This window comes from Hemitrygon akajei, chromosome 12, assembly GCF_048418815.1.
Source record: "Hemitrygon akajei chromosome 12, sHemAka1.3, whole genome shotgun sequence".
Classification (NCBI taxonomy): Eukaryota; Metazoa; Chordata; class Chondrichthyes; order Myliobatiformes; family Dasyatidae; genus Hemitrygon; species Hemitrygon akajei.
In genome coordinates, this window is record NC_133135.1 from 51,598,209 (window position 1) to 51,616,664 (window position 18,456).

The 18,456-nt window shown below is 41.3% G+C and overlaps 1 protein-coding gene across 1 annotated transcript in view; it reads left to right on the forward strand.

The window, feature by feature from the left end:
- The window catches only part of mysm1 (Myb-like, SWIRM and MPN domains 1), a 125,098-nt gene that overhangs the window by 55,153 nt on the left and 51,489 nt on the right, over positions 1–18,456 (forward strand). The window contains exons 8-9 of the mRNA XM_073063091.1: positions 9,579–10,405; positions 11,382–11,512. Of these exons, the coding sequence (XP_072919192.1) occupies positions 9,579–10,405; positions 11,382–11,512 (958 nt within the window). The remainder of the gene's footprint in view (positions 1–9,578; positions 10,406–11,381; positions 11,513–18,456) is intronic.

Sequence of the window (18,456 nt, forward strand, 5' to 3'; positions counted from 1 at the left end):
TGGACCAGAAATGTGCTGCCTTCTCCCAGCCAAGTCCTGCATGTGCAGCCTGGACTCTGCCAACAACCTCTTGGTGCTACAGCCTGCCGATGGCCTGGTCTGCTTCAACTTGAGCTCTCCATTTATGGCCAATATAGATTGGGGCATTGGAACTCCTCACCAATGGGTTGGTGGACTCCCTCATCTCAACGGTCAATCAGGTTTTCTCATGCTTGTATCCCAGGTTGATAGATCTTAATAACGGCTGCAACAAGTTCATCCTGAAGAGACCAGTGTCCTCCAAGGTATACTGAGGCAGCCGCAGCCATTTCGTGATGTACAATTTGGCAATTCCATCCATCCTTCTGGCTATTGATAAAGGAATTTTATGCACTTTCTTTGGTACATCACCCATTGGTGGGTAGTTGGCTCTAGTCGATTCTGGCCAGGCCCTCTGCGAACTGTTTCTGTGCTACTTTTCCCGCCTGCCTGTTAGAGAGCTCTGCAGTGTACTACCTCCCAAGGGTTTGAATGGGCTGCCTGGCAAACAATAGGATTTCCTCACCCCCTACAACAAATACAACAAAGGTCATGTCGCTTCTGATCCCTTTTGGAGGAATAAGCTTCGCGACTGGGAGGGCTTGATCTTCATCCTTGCCCATATTACCAGCTTCTCCAGCCTCTTCAGCAGGTTTGTTGTGCATGTATCTGTCTGAAGGATGCTTGTGACATCATCCATATTGTCAGCAGTTTTGGACCCTCTATCTAAGAAAAGACGTGCTGGCATTGGACAGGATCCAGAGGACGTTCACAAGAATGATCCCAGGAATGATAGGGTTAACATTTGAGGAGCGTTTGATGGCTCTGCTCCTGTACTTGCTGGAGTTTAGAAGAATGAAGGTGGGGGGGGGGGGGGATCTGATTGAAACCTATTGAATATTGAAAGGCCTACATAGAGTGGATGTGGAGAGTATGTTTCCTGTAGTGGGGGACTCTGGGACCAGAGAGCACAGCCTTAGAATTGGGGCCAAAAAATTTCTTTAGCCAGAGGTTGGTGGATCTGTGGAATTTATTGCCACAGACGACTATTGGAAGAGATGGGAAGAGCTCAGATAGTAGAGAGCAGCCCTGTGGCCATCCTCCTCAGTAATTGTTATCTGGTTTTGGATGCTGTTGAGAGGGGTGACATGACAGAGGACGACCATGGCAATCAGGTCCCTGGCACTGAGCCTGGTTCCATGGTGCTGAAGGGAGAGAAGATGAGGAATGCGGTAGTCATAGGGGACTCCATAGTGAGGGGAACAGACAGGAGGCTCTTGTCAGCCCAACAGAGGTACCCACATGATGTGTTGCCTCCCAGGTGCCAGGGTACGGGATCTCTCGGATCAGGTACAGAGTATTCTGAAGGGAATGGAAAAGCCAGAAGTCTTGGTACACATTGGTACCAATAACATAGGTAGAAAATGGGAGGAAGTCCTGAAGAGAGAATTCAGGGAGTTGGGTCAGTAGCTGAAAAGCAGGACCTCCAGGGTAATAATCTCAGGATTGTTGCCTGTGCCGTATGCTAATGAGTGTAGGAATAGCATGATCAGGCATATTAGTGTGTGGCTGAGAGACTGGGTGTGGGCAGGGTTTTGGGTTCCTGTATCATTGGGGCATCTTCTGGGGCAGGTACGACCTGTACAAAAAGGACAGGTTATACCTGAACCCAAAGAGATCCAATATCCTAACAGGCAGATTTAATAGAGCTGTTAGGGAGGGTTTAAACTACAAACCCCATTTCCAGAAAAGTTGGGATATTTTCCAAAACACAATAAAAACAAAAGTCTATGTTATGTTAATTCACGCGAACCTTTATTTAACTGACAAAAGTACAAGGAAAAGATTTTCAATAGTTTTACTGACCAACTTAATTGTATTTTGTAAATATACACAAATTTAGAATTTGATGGCTGCAACACACTCAACAGAAGTTGAGACAGAGTTAAAATAAGATTGAAAAGTGCACAGAATATTCAAGTTACACCGGTTTGGAAGACTCCACATTAAACAGGCTAATTGGTAGCAGGTGAGGTATCATGACAGGGTATAAAAGTAGCGTCCATCAAAGGCTCAGTCTTTGCAAGCAAGGATGGGTCGTGGCCCACCCCTTTGTGCCAAAATTCGTGAGAGAATTGTTAGTCAATTCAAAAGGAACATTTCCCAACGCAAGATTGCAGAGAATTTAGGCCTTTCAACATCTACAGTACATAATATTGTGAAAAGATTCAGAGAATTCAGAGACATCTCAGTGCGTAAAAGGTTGGAAACCACTGTTGAATGCGCGTGATCTTCGAGCCCTCAGGTGGCACTGCCTAAGAAACCGTCATGCTACTGTGACAATTATAGCCACCTGGGCTCGGGAGTACTTCGGAAAACCATTGTCACTTAACACAGTCCGTCGCTGCATCCAGAAATGCAACTTGAAACTGTATTACGCAAGGAGGAAGCCATACATCAACTCTATGCAGAAACGCCGGCGAGTTCTCTGGGCCCGAACTCATCTCAGATGGACCAAAAGACTGTGGAACCGTGCGCTGTGGTCAGATGAGTCCACATTTCAGCTAGTTTTCGAAAAAAACGGGCGTCGAGCTCTCCATGCCAAAGATGAAAACGACCATCCTGATTGTTATCAGCGAAAGGTGCTAAAGCCAGCATCTGTGATGGTATGGGGGTGCATCAGTGCCCATGGCATGGGTGAGTTGCATGTATGCGAAGGTACCATTGACACTGAGGCGTATATTAGGATTTTAGAGAGACATATGTTGCCATCAAGGCGACGTCTCTTCCCGGGACATTCATGCTTATTTCAGCAGGACAATGCCAGACCACATTCTGCACGGGCTACAACAGCATGGCTTTGTGCTTGGCTGGCCTGCTGCCAGTCCAGATCTATCTCCTATTGAAAATGTATGGCACATCATGAAGTGGAGAATCAGACAATAGAGACCACGGACTGCTGAGCAGCTGAAGTCTTATATCAAGCAAGAATGGACAAAATTTCCAATTGCAAATCTACTACAATTAGTATCCTCAGTTCCAAAATGATTGAAAAGTGTTATTAAAAGGAAAGGTGATGTAACACAATGGTAAACATGCCTCTGTCCCAACTTTTGTTGAGTATGTTGCAGCCATCAAATTCTAAATTAGTGTATATTTACAAAATACAATTAAGTTGGTCAGTAAAACTATTGAAAATCTTTTCTTTGTACTTTTATCAGTTAAATAAAGGTTCACATGAATTAACATATCAGAGATTTTTGTTTTTATTGCATTTTGGAAAATATCCTAACTTTTCTGGAAATGGGGTTTGTAATTTGGCAGGAGGATGGGAACTGGAGTGACAGGGCTGAGGAAGGAGAAAATAGAAATAAATCAGAGATAGCATGCAACACAGATGATAGAAAGGACAGGCAGGAGCTGAGGCATAATCGCAGTCAGTGGGATGAGTTACAGGGCAATAGAGGCGTGGTGCAGTTAAAACAGAAAGCAACAAATACTGGACTGAAAGTGTTGTATTTGAGTGCATGCAGCATAAGAAATAAAATGGTCGATTGTGAAACTCAGCTACAGATTGGCAAGTATGACATTGTTGCCATCTCTGAAACATGGCTAAAGGATGGCTGCCATTGGGAGCCGAATGTCCAAGGATATACGGTGTATCAGAAATATAGCTTAGTAGGCAGAGGGGGTGGTGTGGTCTGTGTATAAAAATAATGTTAAATCATTTGAAAGGGATGACATTGAATCAGAAGGTGTAGAGTCTCTATGGGTTGAGTTGAGAAATGGCAAGGGTAAAAGGACCCTAATGGCAGTTGTATATAGGCCTCCAAACAGCAACTGGGATGTGGATTACAGATTACAGCAGGAGATAGAAAAGATGTGTCAGAAGGGCAATGTCATGATAATCATTGGGGATTTTAACATGAAAGTGGATTGGGAAAACCAGGCCAGTACTGGACCTCAAGAGAGAGAATTTGTATAATATCTAAGGGAAGACTTTTTAGAACAGCTTGTTGTTGAGCTGTTGTAAGGGATCGGCTATGCTGGATTGGATGTTGTGCAATGATCCAGAGGTGATAAGAGAGCTTAAGGTTAAGGAATCCTTAGGGAACAGAGATCACAATATGATCGAGTTCACTTTGAAATTTGAGAAGGAGAAACTAAATTCCATTGTATTGGTATTTCAGTGGAATAAAGTAAGTTACAATGGCATGAGAGGGGAACTAGTCAAGGTTGACTGGAAAGGGACACTAGCAGAAAGAACAGCAGAGCAGCAATGGCTGGAGTTTCTGCAAAAATTGTGGGAAGTGCAAGACAGATATATTTCAAGTAGGAAGGAATTTTCGAATGGAAGAAGGACACTGCTGTGGCTGACAAGTGAAGTCAGAGCCAAAGTAAAAGCAAAAGAGAGAGCATACAAGGAAGCCAAAGCTAAGCGAAGATAGAGGATGGGAAGCTTTTAAAAACTTACAGAAGGAAACTAAGAAGGTCATTAGGAAGGAAAAGATGAGTTGAGGGTAGATATAGGACCAATAGAAAATGACACTGCAGATATTGTAACGAGAGACGCAGAGATGGCAGAGGAACTGAATGCGTATTTTGCATCAGTCTTCACAGTGGTAGACATCTGCAGTATACCAGACATTCGAGAGTATCAGAGAAGTGAAGTATGTGCAGTGAAAATTACGACTGAGAAGGTGCTCAGGAAGCTTAATGGTTTGAGGGTGGATAAATCTCCTGGACCTGATGGAATGTACCCTTGGGTTCTGAAGGAAGTAGCTGGAGAGATTACAGAGGCATTAACAATGATCTTTCAGGAATCGATAGATTCTGGCATTGTACCGGATGACTGGAAAATTGCAAATGTTACTCCTCTATTTAAGAAGGGTGGGAGGCAGCAGAAAGGAAACTATAGACCTGTTAGCCTGACATCAGTGGTTGGGAAGTTGTTGGAATTGATTGTTAGGGATGAGATTATGGAGTACCTGAAGTCACATGACAAGATAGGCCAAAGCCAGCATGGCTTCCTGAAAGGAGAATCCAGCCAGACTAACCTACTGCAATTTTTTGAGGAAATTACAAGCAGGATAGACAAAGGAGATGCAGTAGATGTGGTGTACTTGGATTTTCAGAAGGCCTTTGACAAGGTGCCGCACTCGAGGCTGCTTAGCAAGATAAGACCCCATGGAATTACACGAGAGTTACTAGCATGGGTGGAGCATTGGGTGATCAGCAGAAAACAGAGAGTGGGAATAAAGGGATTCTATTCTGCCTGTCTGCCAGTTACCAGTGGAGTTCCACAGGGGTTGGTGTTGGGACTGCTGCTTTTTACGATGTATGTCAATGATTTGGACTGTGGGATTAATGGATTTGCAGCTAAATTTGCTGATGATACAAAGATAGGTGGAGGAGCGGGTAGTGTTGAGGAAACAGAAAGCCTGCAGAGAGACTTAGATAGTTTAGGGGAATGGGCAAAGAAGTGGCAAATGAAATACAATGTTGGAAAGTGTACGGTCATGCACTTTGGTGGAAGAAGTAAATGGGCAGACTATTATTTAACTGGGGAGAGAATCCAAAATGCAGAAGTGCAAAAGGACTTGGGAATCCTTGTGCAGGATATCCTAAAAGTTAATCTCCAGGTTGAGTCAGTGGTGAAGAAGGCGAATGCAATGTTGGCATTCTTTTCTAGAGGTATAGAATATAAGAACAGTGATGTGATGTTGAGACTCTATAAGGCTCTCGTGAGACCACACTTGCAGTATTGTGTATAGTTTTCGGCTCTTTATTTTAGAAAGGATCTACTGACGTTGGAGAGGGTACAGAGAAGACTCAAGAGAGTGCTTCCAGGAATGAAAGGGTTACCTTATAAGGAACGTCTGGGAGCTTTTGAGCTATATTCCCTGGAGTTCAGGAGAATGGGGGGAGATCTCATAGAAACAATCTAAATGATAAAAGGCCTGAACGGATTAGATATGGCAAAGTTGCTTCCCATTGTAAGGGAGTCTAGGACAGGAGGGTACAGCTTCAGTATTGAAGGACGTCCATTTAGAACAGGTGCAGAGAAATTACTTTAGTCAGAGGTTGGTAAATCTGTGGAATTTGTTGCCATGAGCGGCTGTGGAGGCCAAGTCATTGAGTGCATTTAAGGCAGAGACGGATAGGTTCTTGATTAGCCAGGACATCAATGTGTATGGGGAGAAGGCAGAGGAGTGGGGATGACTGGAAGAGTTGGATCAGCCCATGATTGAATGGCAGAACAGACTCAATGGGCCAAATAGCTGACTTCTGCTTCCATATCTTATGGTCTTATGGTCTTAACTGTTCAGACAAGTAATTGGATATATTTAAAGCAGACTTTGATAGGTTCTTGATTAATTGCATCAAAGGTATGGGGAGAAGGCAAGAGAATGGGTGAGAGGAATGATGTCAGCCATGATGGAATGGCGGAGCAGACTCAATGGGCCAAATGGCCTAATTTTGCTACAATGTCTTATGGTCTCATAAATTGTGAACTAGACTACCTGGTCAGTGAGTGAATCAGAGCAATTAGAGAGTGAGAACATAGACAAAAGTCTGTGTGGTGTGTATAATGCAGAGCAGGAAGATGTGCCAGAGAGAAAAAAGGAATAAAAACAAAACGGCTTAAGCCACTGTGACATGTTCAACAGATCCAGAGGCTGCCTGGGTGAAATTGTTAGTAGGGAAAAGAGCATCTGCCAAGTGGGAGGCTTTTAAAAATGCAATGACAAGAGTTCAGGGCATGCATGTTTCTGTTGGGGTGAAGGGCAAGGCTGATAGGTTTAGAAAACCCTGGTTGTTGGGATATTGAGGCTCTAGTTAAGCAAAAAAAGGCATTATTACATATGCATTCATTGCATATAAGTAATTGGAAACGAATGAGTTTACTATCTTCAAGACGTGTAGGAGAGCACTTAAGGTAGAAGTTAAGAGGGCAAAAGGCAGGTATGAGAAAGATTTGGCAGGCAAGGTGAGGCAAAATCCCATGAGATACTAGTCATATTAAGAGGAAAAGAGTTACTAGGAAGAGATTGGTTCCCATTAACAATTAGCATGACCATGTGTGTATGGAATCAAAGTAAAAGAAATTTTGAATGAATATTTCTCTTTAGTTTTTACTGTAGAGAAAACAATGGGAGTTAATGAACTGATTGGTGATGTCTAGCACCACATGCAAATTAGGAGGGAAGTTAGTATTGGAGGCTGTAAAGTGCATTAAGGTGGGTAAATTCTGGGGCCTGACCTGGTGAATTTTTGGATCTTCTGGGGAGCTAGTCAAGAAATTGTGGAAGCCCTTGAAGAGATTTTTGCTTCTCACGGTTCACAGGTGTGTTTCTGGAGGGCTCCAAGTTGCTATTGTGCTATTGTTCAAAGAGGATAGCAAAGACAAGCTCGCAAACTACGGGCTAGTGAGTCTGGCTTTGGTGCTGGATAAGTTACTGGAGGGGATTATGAGGGATAGGATCTACTAGCATTTAGAGAGATAGGGTGTAATTTGGGACAGTTAACACGGCTTTGTGCTTGGGACATCAAGTTGGACAAGTCTCTTCAAGTTCTTCAGGGAGGTATTCAAGAGGTAGATGAGGGTATGGCAGTGAATGTTGTTTATAAGGTCTTTTGCAAAATCTTTAACAAGATCCCTCTTGGCAGGCTTGTCTGGATCCAGGTAAAGATAGCTGATTGAATTCATAATTGGCCCAGCAGGGGATTATCATTTCTTGTACTGGAAACCTGTGTTTAGAGGTGTGTCACAGGGGCCAATGCTAGCATCTTTGTTGTTTATAATTTATATAAACAATTTCAATGTAAATGTACATTGATATATGTACAAGATATAGTTAGTACGTTTGTGGGTAATAATGGTTTTGTAGACAGGTAGAAGGTAATGAAAAATTACCAGGGATTTCCGTACAGATCAAAGTGAGGTATTACATTTTGGGAGATCAAACCAGGGTCGGGCATGTACAGTGAATGATGGTGCCCTGGGGCATGTTATAGAAGAGAGAGTCCTAGAAGTGTAAGTGCATAGTTCCATGAAGCAGCATCTCAGATAGACAAGGTGGGCATGCTGTCAGTTTTCCATGGGTCTTTAAGATTAGGCCCACACCACTGGAAGCTTTTTCAGGGTGAGGTGCAGTATTATGGTGAGAAAGGTTGAGAAGCTGTGTTGGGGCATTGATGAATCTGCACTGGTTCTGGATCAGATATGGATCTGCATGTTTAGTAATGCTTATAAGATGGAGGCAAGTGTATGAGGATAGCCGTGTTTAGAAAGGAGCCTCTACAATCCATCTTAATTGATAGAAATCAGAAAAGGCCTCTTATCATGGTTGACACAGCTTCCTAGATATCCTTAAAAGTTGTTGCACATTCAGGATAGTATCAGTTGTGCTACTGTTTCATTGGGATCCAACCTGTGATTCACAGAGCAGCTCTTTGACCACCTTAATTGTTGAAGTGCATCCTTAAGTGTAATAGAGGCAAGACAACCAATCTGCCCCAGCTGCTGACTTTTAAATATTATTATCAGGCTGGATGTCTAATATGCCACACGTTGTTTGGGTTTAAGCCTAGTCAGCTGGGTTTCCTTTTCAAGAAACAGAAAAGCAGAATTTACGTACAATTTAAGTTCTGTGCTGTCTGAACTATATGCTTGTGAAGCTGCTGGAAGCAAGTTTTTGATTGTACCTGTACCTCACAATACTTATGCATTAAACTCAACTTCATTTAAGTTTGAGTGAAAAAGGATATCTCTGAAAAGCAATGCCCAAAGTAATAAGAACACTTCCTACTAGCCCAACAAACTATCTGCTTCCTACCATTGGTTATCACCTTCTATCAGCCCCATTCATAGCCTGTCATCCCCCATCAATTTAGTGCAACCCCTTAAATTAGGGATCTGCCATCTCCTTTCCAGAATTGTTGATAATTACACTGTGAGACATTGATTATTGCTATAATCCACAATGTTTTGATCTCTTGATTGCAAATGTGTCATAGTGGGAGGCTGCTATATTGAAATGAAATAATATGCCAACAATAGAGGTGACCCAGAGATGTACAAGGAAGCAGAGTCACCAGATTTCAAGAATATCATTGAGCATACAAAGAGCACATGCATTTTTGGGACATGTATTTTCAGGATAATGCTATCATGATGGAAGCAATGGGCAATATGCTTCAAGACTTTTTCTTATTCTCAGAGTTCAAATTTGCTTCTCTGAATTTTTCTAAATATTTATACAGACCAAGCACTGGTGATCAAAATTCTTTAACTTACAATAGTTCTTTGCAAAAATCCATATATATTTTCTAAAAGGTGTGAAGTAACTATTCAATACAAAATTAGTATTGATTTAATTCTAAATAAATTAATCATTAGATTATCAGTTGTAACTGATTTTACAAAAAATTGTTAATTTGAATTTGCACTGGACTTCCATAATGTGCAAATTGTTGAGGATGGATATTTAGCGAGGAGCACTGGAAAAATGATTGGAACTTGGTCTTTCATGTGAAATTTGTTTTAAATTTTGTAGGCAAAAACTGAAAGCCCTGTGATAGAGCCAAGTATCTGGACGCCTAAAGCAACAGTAACTTCTGAAAATGGAGCTGGACATTTGAAGATAGGACTAGAGCCTTACAGCACTACAGTGTCGCAAGGTCAAGCTTTTCTCACTGTTAACACTGTTAAGATTGAGCATTTGTCTGATGATGAAGATGTGGATGTCTTGGATGAAACAGATAGTGACTGTGATGGACTTCATGAGCAGAAAGAAGCAAAAGCTCAGTTTGATTCAAAGACAGATGAACCCAAGGCGAATAGCCACAGTGACAGTGTTTTTGAACTAGATGAATCCCTGCTTATTTCTTCCACTCCTGCTATGCCCTTGCAAAAATGTTATCAGATATCAGACACACAGCAAATATCCAACAATAGTAACACAAATGGTAGCAATGCTGACAGCATAAAGTCCATGATTGATGAGAGTAAAGAAAATGAAACACCATTAAGAGCAGCAAAGGACGACACAAATTGTGAACCTGCTCCTGATGCAATGAGTGAAAAATTGGCAAAGCAAGTACCAGAATTTCTAGAATTTAATCATTTAGACGAAAAGGAGGAATCTCAAAACGATAACTGTGCATATAGTGTGGCAGATTCAGTTTGTGAAACGGAAGTGGATGAAGAGAACTGTGACAGTGAAGAAGGAGAGATATTGAAACTCCCTATACAAGAAGTTGTACTAGACAGAAATATGATCACAGAAGATGAGAAGCAAGCTATTCCTGAGTTTTTTGAAGGACGATCATCAAAAACACCCGAACGCTTTCTAAAAATACGCAACTACATCTTGGATCAGTGGTAAGAGAAATTTGTGTTTTAAACCTATTTTTAAAAATGTTGATAATATGTAGAGTAGTACCATTTTAAGATAATTGCTTTGTTACTTATTTGAAGACTGCACAGACAAAAATATAGCTGTTTTCTATTTCACTTTGAATAAGCTGCAACATTCTGAATTTGGTTTAATATAACTTTATGGAACATAGAACGTACTGTTGAAGAGTACAGCACAATAAAGGCCCGTTGGCCCATGATGTTGTGCTGGCCTTTTAACCAAGGTAAGTCTAACCCTTCCCTCCCACATAACCCTCTATTTTTCTTTTATCCATGTGCCTATCTAAGAATCTCTTAAATGTCTCTCATGTTTCTGCCCCACCAGCTCTGGCAGTATGCTCAAAAATTGTTATACTTCATGTGTATAAACAAAAACCTACCTCTGACATCCCCCCTATACTTTCCTCCTAAACCTTTAAAGTTATGCCTCTTCAAAGCTTGATTAGAAGTACTTTTAAAATTTATTTGAAGCAGGTATCTATAAATTGGCTTTTTGAATTGAAAAGTGAAAATTTTTCGTAAAAATACTTTTATGCATCTATCAATTTGAAGACTGAAAGTAAGAAAATAGGAAGAACAGTATTTCTTGAAACTTTCCATAAGTGTTTGTGTGCACACGCCCTTAACTCCTGGTGGAGTCTTCCATAAGTATACCAGTGAAATATCGATTAGTAAATTTTACTCTGTCAAGCGGTAAGCACTTGGGAGAATTTTCATTTAAACCATTTCTTATTTTTGTCTCAGTTGGGATTTCTTGAGTCATGCACCTCAGATAATCTGGTGCAAACATTTACTCATATGCTGTATTTTTGAAGCATTTTGAAAAGTACTTTGGTCATGCTATTGCTGCATTGAAATAGCTTGGCAAGAGACAAGTGCAATCTGGAGTACTGTACTACAGTCAGAATGTGTAGATGGATAATATGTTTTCTTCTTTCAGGGACAAATGTAAACCTAAATATTTGAATAAAACATCAGTGCGTCCAGGTCTGAAAAATTGTGGAGATGTCAATTGCATTGGACGGATACATACATATTTGGAACTAATTGGAGCGATAAATTTTGGTTGTGGTAAGCTTGTCCTATGTCTCATATAAGAGATAAAGATTTTAAAGAATGCTTAATTTTGATATATATTTAGTGATATATTTTACTCGTTCAGGGGGAATTAACTTGAGCAGAGAATTTCCTCTGAAAAATAGTTCTCATGCTTTTTATGATTTCAACATTTCAGACAATATCAGAAGTGTTATTTTTCCCAGTCGTCTTGGTTCTCCATTCCTTTTATAAATTTGTATTTTTATCTTAATTCTATTGGATTTTAAGCCATTCACAATTTATTTTCATAAATATAGTATTTTTTTAAATGTACGTGAATAAGTGTGTTTGGAAACAAGTGAGGATTATGTGTATTGAAATTGACAGCTTGTTGGGAAACATCTACAACCTGCCAACTTCCTCCAATCTCAAGTGTATCAAATAATGTACAAGCAAGCACATCATCCCTCCCTCTGGAAATTCCTGTAGGTTAATCACTCAGCAGTATTTATCTAAGTTAATATGTCTATGCGTTTTTTGGACTTTGTGCAACTCAAAAGTGAATGAGGTGAGCTTGTCCTATGTTTCATATAAAGAATTAGGGATCTATTTTCCTAATGCAGTGGGCATTAATTTAGAAACATAGAAAACCTACAGCACAATACAGGCCCTTTGGTCCACAAAGTTGTGCCGAACATTTCCCTACCGTAGAAATTACTAGGGTTATCCATAGCCCTCTGTTTTTCTAAGCTCCATGTACCTATCCAAAAGTCTTTGAAAAGACCCTATCGTATCTGCCTCCACCACCATTGTCAGCAGCCCGTTCCATGCACTTACCACTCTGCGTAAAAAACTTACCCCTGACATCTCCTCCGTACCTACTCCCCAGCACCTTAAACCTGTGTCCTCTTGTGGCAGCCATTTCAGCCCTGGGAAAAAGCATCTGACTATCCACACAATCAATGCCTCTCATCATCTTATACACCTCTATCAGGTCACCTCGCATCCTCCGTCGCTCCAAGGAGAAAAGGCTGAGTTCACTCAACCTATTTTCATGGCATGCTCCCCAATCCAGGCAACATCCTTGTAAATCTCCTCTGCACCCTTTCTATGGCTTCCACATCCTTCCTATAGTGAGGTGACTAGAACTGAACACAGTACTCCAAGTGGGGTCTGACCAGGGTCCTATATAGCTGCAACATTATCCCTCGGCTCCTAAATTTATTTCCATGATTGATGAAGGCCAATACACCATATGCCTTCTTAACCATAGAGTCAACCTGCACAGCTGCTTTGAGTGTCCTATGAACTCGGACCCCAAGATCCCTCTGATCCTCCCCACTGCCATTAATACTATACTCTGCCATCATATTTGACCTACCAAAATGAACCACTTCACACACACTTTGAGGGGAAACAAATCCCTTGAGAAATGATTCCAGAACTGGAGGGAGGACTAACTCCTTTGGAGTTCAGGAATTTGAAATTACCACACATCTTGTACTTTGAAGCTTTAATTTGAGCCTTGCTGGCATATTTTGGTTGAGAATCATGATGAACAGCAGCAGGAGCAGAAAATACAGACCTCTGATTCCACAAGAGGACAGAATCATCAAAGAGGTGTCCTTGATGTGTCCTAACTCATTGTCTCTGAAGTCTCAAGATCATGGTAGAATTGCCAGCCATCGGAATAGGACTTGTTCACAATTAGATTTTAAGGCCATTCTCTACCTTTACTGTCAAAGTTGCCACTGGCTTCAACTTCCTTACTTCAGGGGCTTTCCAAGTAAGGATGTGAGGCTATAACTAGCTACAGACTGGTACGTATGTTGTTGTAGGCATCACTGAACCATGGCTGAAAGAAGATTCTAGTTGGGAGCTTAATGTCCAAGGATACACATTGTATCGAAAAGACAGGCAGGAAGGCTGATGGTGTGGCGTGGCTCTGTTGGTAAAAATGAAGTTAAGTCATTAGAAAGAGGTGACATGGGGTCAGAAGCTGTTGAATCATTGTGGGTAGAGCTAAGGAACTGCAAGGGTAAAAAAAAACACCTTGATGGGAGTTATATACAGAATGCTAGTAATATAGTAAGGATGTAGTCTACAAGTTACAATGGGAGAAAGAAAATGCATGCCAATTGGGCAATGTTACAATAGTCATGGGGGATTTCAATATGCAGTTAGATTGGGAAAATCGGGGTGGTGCTGAATTCCAAGAAGGGGATTTTCTGGAATGCCTACGAGATGGCTTTTTAGAGCAGCTCATGGTTGTACCTACTAGGGGTTCAGCTATTCTGGATTGGGTGTTGTGCAATGAACTGGAATTGATTAGTGAGCTTAAGGTAGAAGAACCCTTGGGGGCAAGTGATCATTATAGGATCAGATTTGCCCTGAAATTTGAGAAGGAGAAGCTACTATTACAGTGGAGTAAAGGAAATTACAGAGGCATGAGAGGGGAGTTGGCCAGAATTGATTGGAAAAGAACGCTGATAGGGATGATGGTAGAGCAGCAATGACTGGAATTTCTAGAAGCAATTCAGACGGCACAATATATATAAATCCCAAAGAGGAAGAAGTATTCTAAAGGAAAGATGACATAACTGTGGTTACCATGGGATGTCAAAGCCAAAGAAAGGGCGTATAATAGAGCAAATATTAGTGAGAAGTTAGAGGATAGGGATTGGGCAGATGAAACACAGTGTCAGGAAGTGTACAGTCATGCACTTTGGTAGAAAAAGTGAAAGGGCTGACTATTTTCTAAGTGGAGAGAAAATACAAAAAACTGAGGCACAAAAGGATTTGGACATCCTTGAGTAAGATTCCTGAAAGGTTAATTTGCAGGTTGAATCTGCGGTGAGGAAGGCAAATGCAATGTAAACAGTCATATCAAGAGGACTGGAATAAAAAGCAAGGATGTAGTGTTGAGACTTTATAAAGTACTGGTGAGGCCTCACATGGAGCATTGTGAGCAGTTTTGTGCTGCTTAGAAAGGATGTGCTGAAACTGGAGAGGGTTCAAAGGAGTTTCACAGAAACAATTTCAGGATTAAACGTCTTGTCATAGGAAGAGCATTTGATGGCTCTGGGCCTCTATTCACTGGAATTCAGAAAAATGAGTTGTGACCCTATTGAAACCTATCAAATAGTGAAAGGTAAACATGTGGAAATCTGCAGATGCTGGAAATTCAAGCAACACACACAAAATGCTGGTGGAACACAGAAGGCCAGGCAGCATCTATAGAGAGAAGCACTGTCGACGTTTCGGGCCGACATCCTTCATCAGGACTGGTGAAGGCCTTGATAGGGTGGATATGGAGAGGATGTTTCATATGGTGGGATTGTCTAAGACTAGAAGACATAGCCTCAGAATGGAGGGGCATTCTTTTAGAACAGAGATGAGGAAGAATTTCTTTGGCCAGAGAGTGGTGAATCTGTGGCATTCATTGCCCCAGGAAGCTTTGGAGGCCAAGTCTTTATGTATATTTAAGGCAGAGGTTGATAGATTCTTTATTGGTCAGGGCATGAAGGGATATGGGGAGAAGGCAGGAGATTGGGGCTGAGAGGAAAAATGATGAAGTGGCAGAGCAGACTCAATGGGTCAAATGCCCTGATTCTTTTCCTATATCTTATGGTCTTAAGGTCTTATGCCAATGACAGTTAAGGCTTAAATCACCTGGAATATTCTTCAAATGGCATTATTTGCATTTCATCAACATGCAGCTGAGGTATAACCACACAAAGAATTTCATGTAGTGTGCGAAAGATTGTAAGGCAGCTAACAAAATGTTTTATCTTATAACAGTCTTGTCTTCCCTGATCTTTTTGTACCTCAAAACTGTCTATCCAGAAACAAGAAAAAATGTTGTAAACATTGCTGTTGTATCCAAAAGAGGTCCAATGATTTGGACCAATAAGCAAATACCCTTTGACTTTGAGATGCTTAAATGAGTAGGCTCAGAGCTGAAGTGATCTTGTTGCATTAAAATGTCATACAATGTAGCAACAGATGCAGCATATCCACTAATCCCGTTTACAAACTCTTGTTTAATAGTCCACAATGCTTTTGTGCTTCAAGTGTTTGTCCAGATGCTTTTTAAATGTTGAAAGAGTACTTTCCCTCATTACCACCTTAGGCAATGCATTCTACATAGAAAAAGATAAAGAGCACTTGTGGTTCCAAGGAGGAATGTGTGAGACCAGTGCAGCATGAGTAATGCTCATTCCTGCCTATGATGTGCTGATTATTGCAGAGTTTCTTTGGGCTCCATCCATCCATTTTACCTGAGAGCCTCACTGTCCCCAATTAACTCCCCAATACAAACCAGTCAGCGTTGCATTCACAGCTCCTTAATGGTAGGTGCCAGTTCATGCCTGACTTTCAGCACATGTGAGAAGCAAATTACTGTGGACTAACCAAAACCCAGCAAGAAGAAAGTAATGGGAACAAACAATATTCAAATGAATCAAAACAATGGAAACCAAATCCACCATGCAAAGCACATAGGTTCATATCCATTTGAACTGCATATTCTTACTTTTCTGATTACTGCTTCATGGTGCAGCATCTTAGCTTCAGCAGAGGTAATGGTAGACTACTCAGATTTTTTCTCTGACTGCTAGCCTGCTTTTGACCAGATGCCATTTAGTTCTAAAGCCTTTTAGAGTCATAAGACCATAAGACCGGAGCAGAATTAGGCCATTTAGCCCATTGACTTTGCTCAGCCATTCCATCATGGCTGATTCCTGGATTCCACAACACCATACCTTCTCTCCATATGCCTTGACCAATCAGGAAATTATCAAGTTCCCCCTTAAGTATACCCACGGACTTGGCCTCCACCACAGTCTGTGACAGAGCATTCCATGGACTTTCTACTCTCTGGCTAAAAAAATTCCTCCTTACCTCTGTTCTAAAGGGTTGCCCCTCAATTTTGAGGCTGTGCCCTCTAGTTCTGGATAACCCCACGATAGGAAACATCCTCTCCACATCCACCCTATCTAGTCCTTTCAACATTCGGTAGGTTTCAATGAAATCCCTCCCACATTCTTTTAAATTCCAGTGAGTACAGGCCCAAAGCTACCAAATGCTGTTAAACCCTTCATCCCTGGAATCATCCTTGTGAACCTCTTCTGGACTCTTTCCAATGACAACACATATTTTCTGAGATATGGGGCCCATGACTGCTGACAACTCTCTTAAGTGCAGCCTGACTAGTGTCTTATAAAGGCTCAGCATTATCTCCTTGCTTTTATACTATATTCCCCTTGAAGTAAATGTCAACGTTGCATTTGCCTTCTTTACTACAGACTCAACCTGTAAATTAACCTTGTGGGGGTCTTGTACAAGGACTCCTAAGTCCCTCTGCAACTCTGATGTTTGAACCCTCTCTCCATTTAGATAATAGTCTGCACTTTGTTCCTTTTACCAAAATATATTATCATACGCTTCCCAACACTGTATTCCATCTGCCACTTTTTTGCCGATTCTTCCAATTTGTCTAAGTCCTACTGCAATCGCACTGCTTCCTTAGCACTACCCACCCCTCCACCTATCTTCATATCATCCTCGAACTTTGCCACAAAGCCATCAATTCCATTATCTAAATCATTGACAAACAATATGAAAAGCAGTGGTCCCAATACTGACCCCTGAGGAACACCACTAGTCACCGGCAGCCAACCAGAAAAGGCCCCTGTTATTCCCACTCGCTGCCTCCTGCCCATCAGTCATTCCACTATCTATGCCAGTATCTTTCTGGTAAGACCATAGGATTTTATCTTGTTAAGCAGCCTTGTTTGTGGCACCTTATCAAATGCCTTCTGAAAATCCAGGTAAATGACATTCACTGCCTCTCCTTTGTCCACCCTGCTAGTTACTTTCTTGAAGAACTCTAAAAGATTTATCAGGCAAGTTTTCCCTTTACAGAAACCATGCTGATTTTGATTTATTTTGTCATTAGTCTCCAAGTACCTCAAAACATCATCCTTAATAATAGACTCTAACACTTTCCCAACCACTGAGGTTAGGCTAACTGGCCTATAATTTCCTTTCTTTTGCCTTCCTCCCTTTTTAAAGAGTGGAGTGACATTTGCAATTTCCCAGTCCTCCGGGACCATGCCAGAATCAAGTGCACCTTGTGATAGATTGTCCTACCTACACTTACAATGTGCAAGTTATCAGGTGAAAATCTTTGTAAACAACCCTAGTGAAGAAAGGTTTTCTGAGATGGTAGATTGTCTGCATGAGTCTTCTGGGGATACACCCTTGGCACAAATGATCTCCCCTGAGGTGCATTTCTTGTCATCATGTGCATGTCTGCTACATTAGAGTTTTCAAGATAAGAATGTTTTGGGTTATTATTTGCATCATTATTTTCACACAGTGCTGACTTCAAGACAGTGTTACATACAGTGTGGATTGGTGACATTCATTTTTTTTATTGAATGGCTATTAGGTTTGATGTCCTGTGGTCACGTATTGCTACTGCATGTACAAATGGAATGTGGGATGAATATTCTAATGTGATCGCCTTTCTTAAACTGAAGAGGTAGTGAGATTATGTTCAGTCTAGAATCCAGGCAAATGGGATCATACCCTTGCCATTCACTTAGGTATCATGCCGCCTTGGACCGTCTCCCGCTAGTCAGCAGATAAAACTGTCTCTCTGCAACCTCAGGCTTCCCAATTATGGCATCCCACAAAGCATATCATTAAATAGAGCAGGATTGTCTGTTCACCGGTCCTTTGTAATCTCTTTTTGCTGTGTTCTGCTGTCAATTTAAATGCTAGAGTTAAATTGATGTGTGCAAGTTATTATTGCACCCAGTCAAGCAGGTTACCCGGAAACACAGAAACAATGCTATTACAAAGCCATTAACTGAGCCTCACACTAACTAGTAGATTTCCTTAACTCTGGAGTCCCTCACTCCACACTGGCAAGTTAAAATTCATCCAAGATAATTCTTTTGTCTGGGTTT